Source organism: Trachypithecus francoisi, unplaced genomic scaffold (assembly GCF_009764315.1).
Source record: "Trachypithecus francoisi isolate TF-2019V2 unplaced genomic scaffold, Tfra_2.0 Lachesis_group10, whole genome shotgun sequence".
In the NCBI taxonomy this organism is placed as follows: Eukaryota; Metazoa; Chordata; class Mammalia; order Primates; family Cercopithecidae; genus Trachypithecus; species Trachypithecus francoisi.
The window spans coordinates 70,893,186-70,913,292 of NW_022681455.1; the positions used below are offsets into that span (position 1 = coordinate 70,893,186).

General features: G+C 36.4%; 1 protein-coding gene across 1 annotated transcript in view; it reads left to right on the forward strand.

The window, feature by feature from the left end:
* Positions 1-14,681, forward strand: part of CD109 (CD109 molecule) — a 147,858-nt gene extending 133,177 nt beyond the window's left edge. The window contains 8 exon segments of the mRNA XM_033217681.1: positions 873-1,063; positions 2,012-2,167; positions 3,219-3,284; positions 6,007-6,149; positions 9,539-9,686; positions 11,614-11,716; positions 14,220-14,349; positions 14,351-14,681. Coding sequence (XP_033073572.1) covers positions 873-1,063; positions 2,012-2,167; positions 3,219-3,284; positions 6,007-6,149; positions 9,539-9,686; positions 11,614-11,716; positions 14,220-14,349; positions 14,351-14,393 — 980 coding nt within the window. The 3' untranslated portion in view covers positions 14,394-14,681.
* The last annotated feature ends 5,426 nt before the right edge of the window (positions 14,682-20,107 follow it).

Below are 20,107 nucleotides of genomic sequence, written 5' to 3' on the forward strand. Positions count from 1 at the left end.
GTGTAGTCATCATCTAAATAGTAATATTTGAGAGAGGGCACCAAGTGGGATGGTCCTCTGGGGGCTAGAGCAGAATTATCTCTAGGAAGGTTGTTGAGTTAGCTGGGGTTCCTAATTTTTTTCTTGGGGGCTTGAACCTCAAACTCATAACACCAACCTTCAGATAATGAAAATGGGAGAGTCTTCCCAGAATAGTAGAGCTAGTTAATGGCAGATTCCCAGAATAGGATTCTTTTCAATGTGTCCTAAAATATTTTGGGGATGGCCTGGTCAGATAAGTAATGTATATTATCTTCTGGAATATATTATTTTTTTCCTTTTATTTGTAGCTATTTAGCCTTGAGCCAAATGTATGGAATTTCTCTTAGGAAAATTATTTTCATGAAAACATCCTCAAATGTAGGCAATGGGAAAGGGATGAAAATTTATAAATATATAGGTTGAGCATCCCTAATCCAAAAATCTGAAATCCAAAATGCTCCAATGAGCATTTCCTTTGAGTATTATATCAGTGCTCAGAAAGTTTCAGATTTTTGAGCATTTCAGATTTTGGAATGTATGTATTCTGTAAATATTCCAAAAATTCAAACATAACAGAAATTGGACACACTTCTGACCCCAAGCTTTTTGGATAAGATATACTTAACTTATAGTAGTTTAAAAAAGTGACATATAGGCACATGTATACATATGTATGTGTGTGTGTGTTTGTGATAAATAAATACATGTTTGGCATAAATAAATACATGTATACAAATATATATATTTTTATGCTAGTTAAGTACAACTTGGACCAGAGTAGGAATATTTAATTGTATAAAATGTAATTTTTCTGGATAATTGATCAGAATGTTTTTATTTTTCTCTTGTAGGAGGCATGCAATTCTGGGTGTCATCAGAGTCCAAACTTTCTGATTCCTGGCAGCCACGCTCCCTGGATATTGAAGTGGCAGCCTATGCACTGCTCTCACACTTCCTGCAATTTCAGACTTCTGAGGGAATCCCAATTATGAGGTGGCTAAGCAGGCAAAGAAATAGCTTGGGTGGTTTTGCATCTACTCAGGTGAGAGATGATAGTTTTTTTCCCTTTAAACTATAATATATATAATATATATTTTCTTGTTAGATGTATTTTATATATCTAATAAAATATAAAATATAATATTTTATTATATAATTATATATAAAATTTATATTAAAATTATGTATAAATTTGTATATATAAAATTATATATATCATAAATATTTAATATAATAAAATATAAAAATAAATATATAGTATATATAATAATATATATAAAATTATATAGTATATATTAAAATATATATTAAAGTATTTGATTGCATTTTTTCCTTGATTTCTGAAAATTACTTTGCAGTTTCAAAGTTTAGTAACTTAAGCAAAAGGCTAAATTCACTGATTTTAATTTTTTTCTCCTCATTATTATGAATTTTATATCTGATATTTATATGTAATAAATCAATTTGTTCCCCATCTACATTTGCCATTTTTCCTCTGTGGTAACTGATATAAGAGTAGATGTTCAGTTCCATATAGCAAATATTTTCTATTTTCTTTTCTTCTTTTTGGAAAGGAAAAACTGAAACTTTTAATTTATTGATAATATGTTCATTTATGTACAAAAATGCTACTAGGATTAACAAGTGAGTTTAGTAACACTGTGGTATAAAATATCAGTATTCAGAAATCCATTGTATGTATATATGAGCAATGGAAACTCAAATCAAAGTAGCATAAAATGTGAACTATTTAGGGATTAATCTGACAAAAATCAGTAAGATCTGTACACTAAAAACTATAAAACATTTGAGCAAACATTTTCTGAGCCTCTCCTGTGCTTTAGGCCGAGGAGATTCAAATATGAGTCAGGGAGCATTCCACTGTGAAGAAAGGTGGTTGAATGTCCAGCAACAAAACACTACTAGATTTACTCTTTGAACACCTTGACATATACTTGTATGTACAAATGTTTTTTTTTCCCCTCAACAGGATACCATTGTGGCTTTAAAGGCTCTGTCTGAATTTGCAGCCCTAATGAATACAGAAAGGACAAATATCCAAGTGACTGTGACGGGGCCTAGCTCACCAAGTCCTATAAAGTTTCTGATTGACACACACAACCGCTTACTCCTTCAGACAGCAGAGGTGTGCACAAGGGGCAGTTATTTAAAAATCAGTGTAGACAATTATTTATGCTGGAATACTGCTTTATCTGTAATCTGTTGATTTCAACAAAGACTTGTTTCCGGAGCTCTGTAGAGGAATAGGGAGAAGTGGTGCCCTCCTTTGGTTGAATTTACTGAGCTCTGGAAGGGCGGGGAACTTTGGAAAATTGGTGTAACAGGAGAAAACATGGGCACTGTAACATTGAGAAAGGAATGAACATAGAACCCTGTTGAGTTTCTGTTCTTCATAGGCACTGTGCTAGATTACTTTACATATGCTATTGCATTTACTTCTCAAAGTAACTAAGAAGTAAGTACATTTATCCCTGTCATACATATGATAAAACTGAGGCTGAGAGTGGTTAAGTGACTTGCTCAAGATCATGTTACTAGTAACAGTAGAGCTAGGATTTGAACTCATCATTCCAAAGACCATGTTCTTTTCAGCTGCTCCACATGTCTTCTTAGGAGAATTGACAGAACCAGTAGTAGAAATCTTACTTTAACTGGAATAAAAGAATATGCTAGTTCTTAACTTTATTCCCTTGATAAATTTGTGGGAGGTTGAGTACAATGGATGAAGGTGATAACTTCAATTCTCGAAAGTGAGGAAGAGTGGTGATGATAAAGGAAAAGAAGGAATAAAGTTAGGCACAGTCATAGACAGTGTGTTATTGTGCTCCTGGGAAAGCCAGGGGATTAGGCCTTGATTAAGGGAGGTCACGGAAGGGAGATAACTTTAGTTTCTTGTCTTATGCTTCAACCCCAACAGGAGGACAGACTTGTCAGTAGCACTAATGTGTCCTCCCATGAACAGAGGTGAGGGAGCTTGGGGAGTGTGCACTTTTCCTTCCATCACCTTGCTTACCTATTTGACCCATAGCTTTTGATATGTGAGACAGTATAAAGCTCTTAGTGCTGTCAGTGATTGCTTCTGCTCCTAATGAGGGATAGGACTGATCTGTTGTGCTACTTGGAAGGATCTAGATATGGAAAATTAGCCTCATTCACTTTTTTTCACCTTGATTCAGCTTGCTGTGGTACAGCCAACTGCAGTTAATATTTCCGCAAATGGTTTTGGATTTGCTATTTGTCAGGTATGTAATGATGCTTATTTTTTTTAAGTTAAATATGACTTTTTATAATAATTATTTGGTTCGGGGCTTTGCTAAATCTTAGATAACTTGAATATAATTCTTAATAATTTACATCTATGACTTAAGCAAGATATATCACTGTCTTTAATAAAAAGTATTAGAGATGTTGCCAGCCAGTGAATAGAGAGCAATTATATAGATTGATTTTCTATTTGAAAAATAGTTCTTGGAGATTATTTGCTTTTTGAAGTGAGGGTTAATGTCCTCCAATATGATTCCTGATAACAAATACATGTTTTACTTACAATTTCTTAATGTTCATCTGAGAATATGAAAGTCAACATGGTAGAATTATTGACTTGAGGGGAGGAATTGTGTCCCTTTAATATAAAATCTCATATAATAGTAAATATAACAATTAGAGCATAATTATGTTCAATCCTCTGGTACAGAAAGAAAATCTAAAGAAATCTACATTTTTATGGTACAGCAGGAGCTACAATAAAAATGGAAATAGTATGAAAAATACTGAATAAGATAATCATTACACTAAATAGTACATAAAAATATTGAGGACTTTAAAATCATCTCATTAGAACCTCAAGATAATATGTGATAGGACCAAAAATGGTTGCATGCTTGGGTAGAAACAAACAACCAAACAACCAAACAAAAACACTGAAACACTTACTGAGAAAGGAAAAAAATGGCTATTATGGAGAAAAAGTACTCTTTTCAAAAACCAGTACTATCATTCTAGTTGAGAGAGCAGATATACTTGCTGAGTAGGGCAGGTATACCTTGCTAAACAGGTATAATTTAGAAACTTCCAAATAATTCTAAGATTATTTTGCATTACACTCAGAATACAGTACACATTTTTTGAAACTAAAGGAAAAATGATCACAGTGAAAAGGAATGGTATTTAGTGAAAAGGTCAGAAAGAGAAAGTAAACAATTTATTTCGATCTTTACTAACAAAGACCATGGGAAAATTCTCATTCTCAAACTGTCTTGCAATCCAAGAGTAAATCCAAAAGTAGATATGCTGTGTATTCTATATAAAATTGAAAAACTATATGTACTTAAATCACCAAGTTGGTTGGAATTCATTTTTGATAAACCAAATGTAGAGAAATCACTGAAACCAAGTGATGTTTTACTTGAGGCTTGAAGCACACAGGGGTAAATGTGGTACTTGCTGGTCAGAATGTTCATCAATCCCATGTCGATCTCAAAATGCAGAAAACAAAAGGAAGGGACCAGTAGGCACTTCTCATGAGGGAGGAAAAAAAATTACAAAGAAGTTGGACACCCAGAAATGGGTATTGAGATCTTACAGTTGATATTTTTATACGTGCTCTGGAAAAAGGAAGGCAAAGAGAACTCATGAGTTTGCAGTAAATATTATCCTCTGTTGGGTAATAAAATACTAAACTGTTGGAATAAACTGCAAGATCTTTTAAAGTTCCCTGACTGAGCAGTTGAGCTTTATTGCCAAATGTAAACCCTAATACTTGGTTATGGATGGGCATTAATTATGACCTGAGAGACAAATAGAGTAGTCCTTGTTTGTTTCCTGATAGCGTTGGTCTCTAAAGGGATAATTGCATGCCACTGAAAAGGGAATGATGGAAATAATAGAGCGCATCTCTCCAATTTTATGAGACTATTCTTCAATTGCTTCAGGAATACTCTATAATTTAATTGTTATACTTTAAGGAAGAGTTGACAAGTGTCCAAAGTAAGATAACCAGAAGGATCAAGTGGATGAAGGATTATATGAGTTTGGATTGTGGCCAAATAAGAAGACTGCAACTTTTAGATTTGAAAAATGAAGGCTTAGAGGATTTTTTTAAGTGTGCATATCCATGAGGGATATTAGATGTTAGTTCTGAGGTGTGTGTGTGTGTATGCACATGTGCATATGTGTATGTGTGTTAGGTATAAGTTAAAAGAAAACACAACCTTACAAAGCAACAGTAAGCTTTACGAACCTTGTTATAAAAAAGGGGATGAGGTAAAACATTTAAGTAGATTCCAATCCATCCGGGGATGAGACTGGACTAGGAAGCTTTGAGTACATTCCTAAGCTTCTGATTTAGGATCCCTTTGAGAAAGACGCAGGTCCTCATGCTCTCCCATTATGTCTACAGCACCTTTAACATCAGTGGTGGGTACAGAGTAGATGCTGAGAAAGACCCAGTTGACTTGAAAGCTGTCATTTATTTTATCATCTTTGACAAATGTTGTATGAACAAAAAGAATCCTCAGCAATGTTCAGCTAAGGCTCTTCAATGTTTTAGTTTTGATTTATCATACTGAGAGTTTCTGAAGTTCTAGTTAGAGAGAAATGACTCCATTTGGGCAACTAATTTCCTTAGAAATTAGTGAATGCTCTCAAGATGGTTTTTTCCTCAAGGGAATATTTACCCTCTTTGACAAAACATTATCCTCAAATATCGCCCATGGTGTGTTATTGTACTTGTTTTGGAATATTACCTAACAAAGTTCTCCATTTAAAAATAATTTTATAAATTGTAATACTACTTGTTAGTAGTGATACTTTGTTAGCAAATAAAATTAATTTTTTTTCTAGTTTGAAGATTAAAAATCTTACTGGGTCCATCCAAAGAGAATCATTACCTAATACAGTATTTAGAAGGCATAATGATAGAAGTTTATGTCCAATTTGTTATTTATGCTAGTTTATTTTTTACAGCTCAATGTTGTATATAATGTGAAGGATTCTGGGTCTTCTAGAAGACGAAGATCTATCCAAAATCAAGAAGCCTTTGATTTAGATGTTGCTGTAAAAGAAAATAAAGATGATCTCAATCATGTGGATTTGAATGTGTGTACAAGGTAAGTGTCTGCTTAGGTCTCTCTTCTTTTTTTCCTTTAGAAAATAGACTTGAAGGTTTAATTATGTAGTTGTCTAACTATATCAATATAAGAAGTTATATTGAACAAAGAATTCAATTATGTACTACACTTCAGATTACAAACTAGAAATACTACTAATTATATTCAAGCATTTATTAGATGCATACAAAAATTATTTACAGGTTTTCCCTGAATGTATAACAAATTTGAATAGAACAGTGTGTATATAAATTAATAAAACTCAGGTCTAATTTAGGAAATCATATTTAATACTTAGAGTGGTTATTTCTTGTTATGAGTTATTTTTCTGTTGAAATAATTATTTCAGGTTCATACTGAACTTTAACTGTTAGGCATTTAACCCAAAACTTTATGATAACATGCAAATTCAATCAAGAGGATAGTTTTTTTTTTTAGATACATTGAAAATATTCCAGTTTAGGAGTTTCTCATACTAGATAATTAGACACTTAACAACTGAAGCTTCTGGGAGTACTTTTCAAGTTGACTCTTAAATTGTTCTATATCCAAAGCATCTGAGAATCTTGTTAAGTAATAAAGAAAAAGGGTTCTACCTCAACCCTACCGACTTCACAGTAAGACTGGGAAGCTGCAGAGTTTTGGTCATTCCACTGCACACAGGAATTTGAGCACACTCCTTGTGAAAGTTTTTGAATAGAGGCTTCACATTTTTTTCTTTCGTGAATCTATTCTGTTACATCTGCCTTATTTGGTCTTGAGCTGGGACTTAAAGATGCACTGGCATTGAGGAGCTGCTGTTTGCTCTTCTAAAATATCCCATAGTGTCCTGGTTTCACTGAGCTTATTGTTGAACTAGAAGTCCCTGGTGTGGTCCTGAGCTGGCAGATGTTCTTCAAGGTCATCTCTGGGTGTTCATCCAGGTGGCCAGCCTTCACAGCCATTGCCTGGACCCAGTCTCCGCCATTACCGCTACTGTCTGTCTTTATCTTTGGACCTTCTTGTTCATGATTTTGGGGTAAAATGTCCCACATATGTCCCATTCTTCACCTTCTTGGGCATTTTGGGCCAGCAGTAAGGGGATATCAGAATCTCTGCAGTGGCATCCTTTTCAGCTGAGAAGAAAGTGGGACTCCAATTATTTTTTACTCGTCTTCCAATTGGTCTCTGTTATAGAATAGCAACTTCAAGTTATTATTATTATTATAAACAATAACAACCTACAGTAATTACAATCTTATATGCCAGGCACTGCACCAAACACTTTTACATGCATATCGTTTAATTCTTACAGTAACTCTGTAAAGTATGTGTTATTATTATCCCTGCTTTTCTCAAATTCCTGGCCTCAAGCGATCTTCCTGCGTTGGCCTCCCAAAGTGCTGGGCTTACAGGCATGAGCCACTGTGCCCTGCCTATTCCTGCTTTTTCTCATTCATTTATTTATTCCCTCAGCAAGTATTGGTTGAGCCTCTACTATGTGCCAGTCATGGTGTCTGTGTGTCAGGTGTGGGAATATAATTGTAAGCCAAAAAAGACACAAGGTCTGCCCTTGTGGAACTTGCTGTTTGAGATGGATACAGAAATTAATGGAAACAATCCCCTAAGCAAGTCTCAAATTCCAATTTTGAAAAGGGCAAAGAAGAAGACCCTCATGGAGTTATGAGAGGGAGACTTTTACCTCTTAAGAGACATCAAGTGAAGAAACATGAGGAAAATGAGGTGGAGCCAGGATTCAGACTATGAAGAGACCTCAGCATTTATAGGGGTTCATGTAAGAATGCAGGATTTCCAATCTTAAGCATGAGGAATCAGATGGACAACAGAGTTTGGGTGGTAGGTAGAGCCTGAAGAAGGGAAATGTTTTCACGTGAGGGTAGGGGTTTCATAAAAAGGATTTAAATGCTGCTACTAGTTTTCTGAGAAAAATCTGTTATGAAAGACAAATAATATTTAAGTGTATTTTTTCACCAGCACATTATAAAAAAGAGGATGTAAATGACGAGTTGATGGGTGCTGACGAGTTGATGGGTGCAGCACACCAACATGGCACAAGTATACATATGTAACAAACCTGCACATTGTGCACATGTACCCTAGAACTTAAAGTATTAAAAAAAAGAAAAAAAGATTACCTGATATTTCAGACACTTTATCCTATCAACAGGGTCCAAGACCTTACCTCATACCAGGCTTTCTGTGTGGCACGATAGTTTAACAAATTCTGCCCCAGGCTAGTAAAGAGATCAGATCAACCAAGGTACTTTTAATATGTACCAAAACTATAATCTGCATTGTGCTTTTAAATGTTTAAGCATATTGACTGTTTTTTTCTCATCTATATTTTTTCTCATATGCAAACACCTCTAGTTTCAATCCATTTATTAGTTCTTAATAACATCTACTTTGGCTCAGTGCATTGCCAGCAGATGGTTTCAGTTGCTTGGGACTGCAGAACCGGCTGAAGTCAGCAGTTGTACTCTATGGCTTTTCAATCAGTCATGTTTGGCAGGCATGGGTTTTCTGCTCTAAAAAGCAAGATTTTTCTAACAGCCCTTCTTGCTTTTGCCATTTAAAAGGACAACAGGTACTAACTTAATGCTATGATCCTTTTAAATTGGAGGCAAACATCTTTCCATACTCACTTAGCTGGGCTCCTTCTGCTCCAAATGAAAAGCTCTTGCTTCAATTCATTTTAGAAAAATATTTATTTTTAAGGAGATAAAATGTTGTTGGTGCCCAGATCCTCTGATGCTCACATCATGTGCAACAGGGTGAGAGAAGGATGCAGTGTAATAAAACTTTCCAAGGCTTGTAATTCCCTCATGGTGGCCAAAGAAAACACAAAGTGTTCTTCAAGTATGTGGGAGAACAAAGGGAAGGCCTCTCCCTACTGGTCTGATGTTTCTAAAACCAGACGAATAAAAGGTTGCTAAGAACTTGGATGGGACTATCACTAAGTGGTCAAGTGATGCCTCCTTCTCAGGGCCTGGCTTTCTTGGAAGTTTGGTGCTGTCAACTTTTGACAAAAGAAAAAGTGCAATTTGGTTTGGAATCACTGCTAGAAAATAGAGTTGTCTATTGAAAGGATGTATGTTGTACTGTCACAGTTTATAAGCACAAGCCTGTTACACTGCAGGCATTGCACACCATCTGTCAGATGAACACATTGTTGTATCATTATTCCTTATATGTTGAAAGTTAATCAGATTACCAGACATGTAAGAAAACGATAACCTGTTTTAAAATTCTCTATAGTGAATTTTATTTGAACTCAAACAGTATTTGGAATAACATTTGGTGGGTTTGATTTTTGTATGAAGATAATTTGATAACAGCTGTGGGTTTTTCCTGAGGAGTTTTCATTCATCCTCCCCTCTTTGATTTAGGTTTTTGGGCCCAGCTAGGAGTGGCATGGCTCTTATGGAAGTTAACCTACTAAGTGGCTTTATGGTGCCTTCAGACACAATTCCTCTGAGTGAGACAGTGAAGAAAGTGGAATATGATCATGGAAAACTCAACCTCTATTTAGATTCTGTAAGTAGTAAAACATAAGGTAACCTGTTGACAAAGCTACTATGTTTTGTGTTCGGATGTCTACCTTACTTTAAGTATGTTTTCTTTAAGTCATTGTTATTTCAAGTTTTTGTGTCCCTGAATGAGTTTAACATGGCAACTATATATTTATCTCCATTAGAAAGACATAATTATAAAATCAGTTTAGAGAGTTGCTGTTAATGACGAGCCTGATGTAGGTCTTCATAACTAAATCTTTATTTCATGCCAGATGTGAAATACATAGAAATTTCCATATTATTATTAAAACAATTCAGCCCAGATCTGAATTTGAGAGCCTCTTTGCCTCAGGGAATTGCCTAGGCTGGAGTGCAGTTGTGCAATCATAGCTCACTGCAACCTCCAACTCCTGAGCTCAAGTGATCCTCCCACTTCAGGCTCCTGAGTAGCTGGGACCACAGGTGCATGCCACCTTGCCTAGATAATTTCCTGAGAATTTTTTTTATAGAGACGGGGTCTGACTTTGTTGCCCAGGCTGGTTTTGAACTCCTGGCTTCAAGTCATCTTCTGGTCTTGGCCTCTCAAAGTGTTGGGATTATAGATGTGAGCCGCCATGCCTGGCTGGAAGACGAATGCCTTCATTACACATTTTAAAATTCTTCCATGAAGCTTTTAACAAACTGTGAAGGGGTTAATGTTCTTACCTTGAAAAATTAGGTGCTAAATCATGGAGGATTATTCTCAGAGATTTAATCTTGACATAGAATTATTACATAACCTTCATGTACTCTTTCCATCGCTGAATGACTACTACTGATTCGAGAATAAGGTGGATACAATGTGTAGGTGAAGGTAAGTGAAGAATTCCAGACTCTGCTTGGTATGTCTCAAAACTGGTGGTACGTAAGTTTATTCTTTTCTTATAGCATTTATATGAGCTTCATAGGTTGAATTGATATTGAGTTCATAGTATTCTAAGGATTTCATATTACATGGGTGGGTTTGATGTTTCTTATTTCAGTTTTTCTAAGTATGAATCAGAAATATATTGCTAAATATGTACTTTTAAAAAGATAGTTCTTGAATGTTCTCATTTGTTTTAGCACTTCAAAACCTCTTTGGTTAAAGCCCTGTTAAAACTAATTCAGTCTCAATATAATGTTAAATAACAGTCTCTAGATTCTTTTACTCTTTAGGAATTATCTTACATTAATCACTGCTCGAAAGCCATGGGCCTGATTTGGAACTTAAAAAACAAATTTAAGGTTTTAATTTAGTAGTGTAATTGGTTTTGGAGTTTGTCTTCTATCTTTGATGCTCTTGTTAATGGTTATTTTAATTTGAGTGTCCAGTACTCTTTGAGTGGTCAGTTTGACTTTTCATTTACTACTATTGGCAAATAAGGGAATGTTTGAAGGAATTTACTAATTTCTGATTCTTTAACGAGTGTTGTTTGCCAAATTGGCCAAATCTATTCCTCTTGGAGACAGATAGGCTGGCCTTGTGTACCCCATCTCAGTAACTGGCTGTGGAGTACAGCCCCATCTTAGTTACCTCACCTACTGGGTGACATGGCTTGCATGAACTAAGGGCAATTCCCAGGAGAAGGAGGCTGCTGTGAGCCATTAGTAGTAACTGGGGGTGGGGTACACCATCTGAGACAGGTGATCTAAGTGCATGCACCCTCAGGCTTGCTGCTTACTTAACCACTCTAATTCTCAGTATCCCATTCAGCAAAATGGAACTAAGAACAATACCTTTTTGTAAGCATTGTTTTACAAGTTAAATAAGATAGTTCATAGGAAGTACTTACTGCAGTATCTGACATGTGGAAATCCTCCCTAAGTGTTAGTCTCTATTTCCTAAAATGGTAAGAAAAAGAAATGTGTTTACTTAATGATGAACACACAGTGTGCCAACCCCTTAAGACTGTTTTGCATTTCTCAAGGTAAATGAAACCCAGTTTTGTGTTGATATTCCTGCTGTGAGAAACTTTAAAGTTTCAAATACCCAAGATGCTTCAGTGTCCATAGTGGATTACTATGAGCCAAGTAAGTATGCTCTGGAGTTCTTAATACTTTAGAAATTAAGCCAGGCATTCATTCACTTATTGGAAGTGACCACCCGTTGGATTGGTTCTGTGGTGAGGGCAAGATTTGGTAGGAGGAAGTATAGGCGGTGGGGAGGCAGGAAGTGAGCGTTTAATTTCAGTGAAGACTATTGATAATTTACAAGGGTCACATGATAGGTTTTAGCATATGAAATTTAAACACGATATATTTTTTCATGTTTTAGGTTTTTAACTCACAATTATAAACTTTACAAAGAAAAATTGACATAGAGAGTCCAGTTATGTTTCATTTGCAAGGTATTGCTTCTATTCCAAGCACCCATTCCATCTGGTTCCAGCTTTAAAATGGGAGTTCTTCCAAAAGTAGAGCTACCATTTGACCCCACAATCTCATTACCGGGTATATACCCAAAGGACAATACATTGTTCTACCAAAAAGACACCTGCACTGATATGTTTATTGCAGCACTAATTCACAATAGCAAAGAGGGCATTGACCTAGGTGCCCATAAACTGTGGATTGGATAAAGAAAATGTGGTACAGGTACACCATGGAATACTATACAGCTGTAAAAAAGAACTAAATTATATCTTTTGCAGCAACATGGATGCAGTGGAAGGCCATTATTCTAAGTGAATTAATGCAGAAACAGAAAACCAAATATCACATGTTCTCACTTATAAGTGGGAGCTGAGCATTGGGTACACATGCACATAAAAATGGGAACAGTAGACACTGGGGACTTCAAAAGTGGGGAGGGAGAGAGGGGAACAAGGGCTGAAACACTCTCTGTTGGGTACTATGTTCATTATTTGGGTGACAAGGTCAACAGAAGCCCAAACCTCAGCATCACATAATATACCCTTGTAACAAACTTGTACATGTACCCTTGAATAGTAAATACATAAATAACAAATAATAAATAAAATGGGACTTCTTCAGGAGAGAACATGAACAGCATCTGCAATGCAGTAGCATTGGCTGGAGTTAACTGTTTCTTTATCGAGGGAGTCTGGTGTTTTGCTGAAACCTACACTTGAGAACATATTTTTAAAAGTGCATCAAGAAAAATATAGCCTGTTTGGAAAATAACTTGAACTTCTTTGATTTTTCTGGCAACTCATTTTTATAAAATGATGGAAATTCAGGATGTAAAAATAGAGAGCTGGTTTGGAGATGGCCCAAGTTTAATAGGATGAATCCATGTTCAGTCAGAGTGACTTTTTGTATGTGATCTCTGGCCTAATGTTTCTAATTATAATATGCCTTATTTTGAATAAGCACTTGTGGTGGCTCAGAATCATCACAATGCATGAGAAGCATGAGCATTTTTGTGCGTTAGGTCGTTGTAAATAATTACACTTTAAATGAGATGAACTCATTCCCATTGTTGTTAGTGCTTCACAGAGTATTCAAGACTAAGATGCAGCACCAGTTCTCTCCTCTTAGTCAACAAGCCAGTTCCTCTTGTCTTTTGCCTCCTGTTGGCACTGAGGAAGAGGATTCACCCAGGTTCTTGTGGGACATTTGGGAAACAGTGATGTGGCACTTTGTTCCTAGTGGAGGGATGGAATACACTGTGGAGACCCAGTGACAGTAACTAGTTATTCAACTTTATTACTTAACTTAGTTGCAAAATTCCCCAACTTATATTTCTTGGGTACATGGGGAACATTTTAAACATTTGAGAAACAAAAATAATTCAGTCTATGCAAATTTTTATGGAAAACAACTTACTTATGAGGAGGCCATTTTAAAATGAAAATATGGGAAAGATCAGAATAAGCTAAACCTTCCAACCCATTTAAAATAATCCCGAAACACATTTACAATATGGACAACAGTCTCTGAAAAATCATGAATAAATTTGACAATAGAATATGTTTTTAAAACATTATAAAACTCATTTATGCTTTACAGTGAGTTTACTGTGGTGTTATAGGTACTTTATGTAGTTTTTTCATGTTAGCTTTTAGATACTATATGCTCAGTGTTTTAAAATAAGGTATTGCATAGGCAGTCTTCCCTTCATATTTATGTATTTTTTTACTAGAGCCCAGGGTAAATGCCTCTTTTCAGTAGTTCTAATGATTAGAATTCGATTTGAGTGCATAGAGAATGTCATCCTAAAATAAACTCTTGAGGAGGTTAAACAGTCCTCAACTGAAAATTCTCCCTGATGCAGTAAGAGATGAAAGTGGTGCTTGTGATTGCAGTATGCAGCTGCAGTCTATTTGCTGTCTTTTAATGCTGGCCAACTGCTGGTGGTAGACAGATTGGACTGAATGCATTGTTTCTCTTTTGGATTTGGTTAGTACTTTGGATCATTCTTGGACATTTCAGTTGTTTCTTGTAAAGAAAAATAAAATTAGGTGAAGAATGGAAAACTCAGAAAAGTGTATCGAAATGCTCTTATGTTTTGGCAAAGTCAAGGTTTCTAAACAAGGGAGCCGTGTGAACTGATGTCTGCTTCTTTGAACAGGGAGACAGGCGGTGAGAAGTTACAACTCTGAAGCGAAGCTGTCCTCCTGTGACCTTTGCAGCGACGTCCAGGGCTGCCGTCCTTGCGAGGATGGAGCTGTAGGCTCCCATCATCACCCTTCAGTCATTTTTATTTTGTTTCACGCTTCTGTACTTTTTGGAACTTTGGCTGTGATTTATTTTTAAAGGACTCTGTGTAACACTAACATTTCCAATAGTCACATGTTTTCATAGTGGAATACTGCTTCTATTTTGAAAACAGTTTGTTTTCTTTCTATGGGGTTAGGGGGGTGGTGTACAACAGGTCCTAGTATGTATAGCTGCATAGATTTCTTCACCTGATCTTTGTGTGGAAGATCAAAATGAATGCAGTTTTGTGTCCATATTTTCTCCTCTCAAAATCTTCTAGAATTTTTTTTGGAGGTGTTTGTTTTCTCCAGAATAAAGATGTTATTTTAGAATAGGTATTCTCCTCATTTTGTGAAAGAAATGAACGTAGATTCTTAAGCATTATTACACATCCATGTGTGCTTAAAGACGGATGTCCCCAGGAATGGGAGAAAACAGCCAGCAGGAGGAGCTGCATCTGTTCCCTTCCCACCTCCAACCTAACCCTACTGCCGACCCCACCCCAACCTACCCCATGCCCGCTGGTCTCAGTAGATACTTCTTAACTGGAAATTCTTTCTTTTTAGAATCTATGTGGTGAATTTTTTTTTTTAAGTGGCACAGTCTTTTTCTGCTTGAAATCTGATCACACACCCCAGCCGTTTCCTCCCTCTCTTTTTCTTCTGTAGAGAAATGTGAGGGGCAGTACATTTCCCTGTGCTTTGTACACTGTCTCAGAGGTTGAGGAGCATACTGAAAACTGCCCTGGGGGTTGCTGGGTGTGCTGTCTCCTTCCCACATCCTCAACCCCACACCAGCTCTATTTCAGGGGTCAGAGAGCACAGAAATATGTGCCTCATGGGACTTCGATTAGAAGATCCTAGACCAGGAGACACTGTGAGCCAGGAGTACAGCAAAATACTAGATAAGTCACTGCAGACCAACCTCCCTGCAGTTTGGGAAAGAAGCTGGGTTTGTGGAGAATCAGAGCATCTTGACATGATTGCTGACCTAAAGATCCCTGGCATTGGCCAGGGATCCTGTGTCAACTGGTCTAGGCTCAGGAGTGTGAGCATCAGACTGCCAGTTGTCTAGTGACATCTGATGCTTGCTGTGAACTTTTAAGATCCCCGAATCCTGAGCACCTCAATCTTTAGTTGCCCTGTATTCTGAAGGGTAATATAATTTATCTGGATGGACATTTTATTTTATTTTATTTTTTTGAGACGGAGTCTCGCTCTGTTGCCCAGGCTGGAGTGCAGTGGCCGGATCTCAGCTCACTACAAGCTCCGCCTCCCGGGTTTACCCCATTCTCCTGCCTCAGCCTCCTGAGTAGCTGGGACTACAGGCGCGCGCCACCTCGCCCGGCTAGTTTTTTGTATTTTTTAGTAGAGACGGGGTTTTACCGTGTTAGCCAGGATGGTCTCGATCTCCTGACCTCGTGATCCACCCGTCTCGGCCTCCCAAAGTGCTGGGATTACAGGCCTGAGCCACCGCGCCCGGCCAATTGGATAGACATTTTAAAGATGAATCCCCCCTTTTTCTTTTCCTCATTCTCTCTTTCTTTTCTTTCCTTCTCCCTTTCTTCTTTGCCTTCTAAATATACTGAAATAATTTAGATATGTGTCAACAATTAATGATCTTTTACTCAGTCTAAGAAATGGTTTAGTTTTTCTCTTTAGCTCTATGGCATTTCTCTCAAGTGGACATGGGAAAAAGTAATTGCCATGGACTCCAAAGAATTTGCTTTGTTTTTAGCTATTTAAAAATAAATCCATCAAAAATAAGGTATGCAAATGTATCTTTTAAAGTTAATTTTTAAAAATGCTCTTGCTTTAGTGAATTTTCAGAAGTTATAGTGGAATGGATGCTCATATATTGCTTATGGATATTTTGGATACCAGGGTAGGAATAACTGACAATCAGTATTTTAAAGCTGGCAAACCTATACTTAGAAAATAGATTCCCAGATAGTGGTCTATGAAGAGGGCAGTTAAGTATCAAATACCTACTTTTCTTGCCTTTTTTTTTTTTTTTTTTAAAGTGGGAAAAAGTTTCTAGATCTCTTACACTTCTGACACAATCTGTTCTAAAACAGGCACTTGTTATGTTGGGACCTCCTTGTAAACGTGTTTTTGCCCTTTATACTCTGGGAATTCTTTAAAGGTGAAATCATCTTATAAAGAAATTGGGGGAGGGTCTTGGCAAAAGACTTCTCCTTCCTCTTCCCTGGCCTGGGAACCTTATACTGACAATCAATACTTTATATTTTAAAGTACATAATTTATAGTTAACTTTTAGTGTAATATATTAGGAAACACTAGAATGGAAAGGCCATTGGAAGACAGGTCGTATCTTTTTCAGAGCATATTTCCTTGTTTAAAAACTAGCATTTGAATACATTTTCTGTGAAGAACTCCAAGTTTTCAAGTTAAAAGTCACCTCCTAGGCCAGGCACGGTGGCTTACACCTGTAATCCCAGCACTCTGGGACGCTGAGGCAGGTGGATCACAAGGTCAGGAGTTTGAGACCAGCCTGGCCAATATGGTGAAACCCTGTCCATACTAAAAATACAAAATTTAGCCGGGCATGGTGGCATACACCTGTAGGCCCACCTACTCAGGAGGCTGAGGCAGGAGAGTCACTTGAACCTGAGAGACGGAGGTTGCAGTGAGCCGAGATTGCGCCACTGCACTCCCGCTTGAGGGACAGAGCGAGACTCCGTCTCAAAAAACAAAAAACAAAAAAGTCACCTTGTAACTCATCTCTTTTTATTGTAAGTTTATTAAAAGTGAAGAGGACAACAATGAGAAGGAAGAGAAAGGGTTAGCAAGCACTGCCTCCTGGGGCATGGGGCTGTGCAGGTGTCCCGGCCACTTCTTCCTTCATACTTCCCTTAGAGAACTTGCTCTGCTACAAGCAGTGGGCTTGGACTAAAAGTGATTAAAATACCACAGGCATAAGGAGAAAAGGAGAATATGTGGTAGTAATAATTAATAGTATAAATTATTTTCTTCATATGCTATGAGTAATAATATTAACTCATTTCACCATTAAGATTGCGTATGCTGAAGCTCTTCCATTTAGAATACTGTCAATGTCATTTACTGGTATGAACTAAAGTCCCCCTTCTTTTCCACTCACTCTGAACCTTAGTAAGACAGCAGCATATCTCACCTCCCTTTCTGATTGGCCAATGCTTCCAGAGACTGAATGTTGGGAAAACCTAGTAGCCAAACAATTCTAGGACAGAATAACACTTTTATATTTGGTTTCCCCATCTTACTACCTTTAGTTAGAGTTTTAAAAAAGAAATTCAAGCCCATTAAAATATGCCTGGTCAATGAAATGCTTCCTTTTATTGTGTTCTATTGTACTTTTTTTTAAAAACATTCTAAAAATAGTATCTTTGGTTTAATATTTTGGATTATATATTATAATCTGAGGAGCATTTTGCTTATATAGAATCCAGGTATATTTCTGTTACCTAGGAGTTGTTACTTACATGTGCAATACCGTATCCTGCACGTGGGAATTTTCAGAATTATAGATAGCATAACTCTCCCTGCTCCTGTTGTTTTGAGCCTAGGTATAATTTTTTTTTTTTTTTTAGAAAAAGACGTATTTAGCTTTAATTTCTATTTATGCTAAATATAGTTATAAATAGTCTGTCGATATAGTACCAACTATTTTTATTTTGACATAGTTCAATTATTTCATTTGACATGTCTGGCTGAATCAAGACATTAAAAAATTGAATCTATGTTGAGACCATCCTGGCTAACACGGTGAAACCCCTTCTCTACTAAAAATACAAAAAACTAGCCGGGCGTGGTGGCGGGCACCTGTAGTCCCAGCTACTCGGGAGGCTAAGGCAGGAGAATGGTGTGAACCCAGGAGGCAGAGCTTGCAGTGAGCTGAGATTGCGCCACTGCACTCCAGCCTGGGTGACAGAGTGAGACTCCGTCTCAAAAAAATAAAAAGGATCTATTATTTTTCTTTGTCATTTTTTAAAAAAAGAACCATTTTATTAACCTCCTGGCATATAATCTGGAGTCCTTTTGACAACCTTACTTTTTCTGCTTTGCTTTATTGAATGATTGAATACTCATTTCTTTCTAAAAATATGTTGTAAATTCTCCCTTGGCAAGATTTCTCCCTATGAAGGTGCTTATTATTTGAGTCTGCCAAGTGGTTACCATTGGGCAAGGTGCCATGATATATTCTTGGGTGCATTAGTTTTTTGCACATTGTAAATTTAAGACACTTATAGTAAGTAGACTCATTCGTGGATGAGCTTCAGAACCTTTTACATTCGCAGTAGAGGCTTCTGTTGGACAGGCAGAATAGTATATTCCTCACTTTTTTTTTTGTTTTCAAATTCCAGGAAGGCATAGCACTTTTAAGAAATTAGAATTTTTCTATCATCTATACAAATGATATTTATGATAATATTAAATATCTTATGTTACACTGGGAATAATTTGAGGTGCAATTATTTTTATCACTACTTTGAATAGAGGACCGTTATCCTTCTTTCTTCAGAAAACTAAGCAGTAAGTATAACTTTTAAAATAAGTATATATCAGTGAAAGTAGGCTTGTTTTACAGCTATTTCTAGCCAGTGAGTTGTGTTTTCATGTCTCATCAAGACGGTACCACATTGCATCATTTTACAAAATACATTGTCATTTTCATTTCAATTGTAACATAGGAAAATAGATATTTCCTAGATGATTTCTGAGTTACTTACTGCTAAGAAAAGTTATAAATTGGTATACATGTGTCTCTGTAATAGGGATAATATTGCTATGTCTGTCGCTACATATTCAAGAATCATTCTATCTTATGTTGTCTTGAGGCCACGATATACCACATTTGCCCTGTATATTGAATTGGTGATAGAAGGTAGTTCTATGTTCCTTCCATTTGTAGATCTTTAAGATTTTATCTTTGATAATTTTAATAGAATGTGGCTCCATTCTGGTCCTTCAAGCCTTTATGGTTTGGATTTTCAGTAGGGGACAGTTGATGTGGAGTCAATCTCTTTTGTACACGGGAAGCTTTATAAAATTTCATTCACGAATCTCCTATTTTGGGAAGCTGTTTTGCATACGAGAAGAACACTGTTGAAATATTATTTTTCCAGGAACTAAAGCTTTATATATTGATCAAGGTGATTCTGAAAGTTATAATTTTTAATGTTGGAATGTTATGTTATTGTTAATTGTACTTTATTATGTATTCAATAGAAAATCATGATTTATTAATAAAAGTTTAAATTCCATCTATTTATTATGTGTTCTTTTTATTTTAGCATAAAGCATGTCTATAGCACACCTCCCTTATTTAAGCCTATTTATGAGAAACAGGATATTTGAGGCTAGCTTAGAGTAGAGATTATTGTGTTGCAAGGTAGCAACATAATGAAGTTGAAGAAATTTGATCACCAGCCTCCTTTACCTCCCCACTCAGTGGAGGGGTAAGTAATACACAAATTGAAAAAAATTAATGTGAGGTGAGCACTCAAGCTCTGGAAATTATATAGAAGTATATAGAACACATAGTTTTATACACACAGGAAAATGGAGGCACGGATTGTCTTAGCCGGAATATAAGATTTCATGTACATTTTCTTAATTCCCATCCAGTGTTATTTAATACTTCTGTTGCCACGAATTTTCTGGGCTTCTGTGAAACACTAAGGATGGCATTTCACAATTGGGGGTTCTCAACTGGAAGTGATTTTGCCTTTGGCTACCATTTGCCAATGTCTGGACA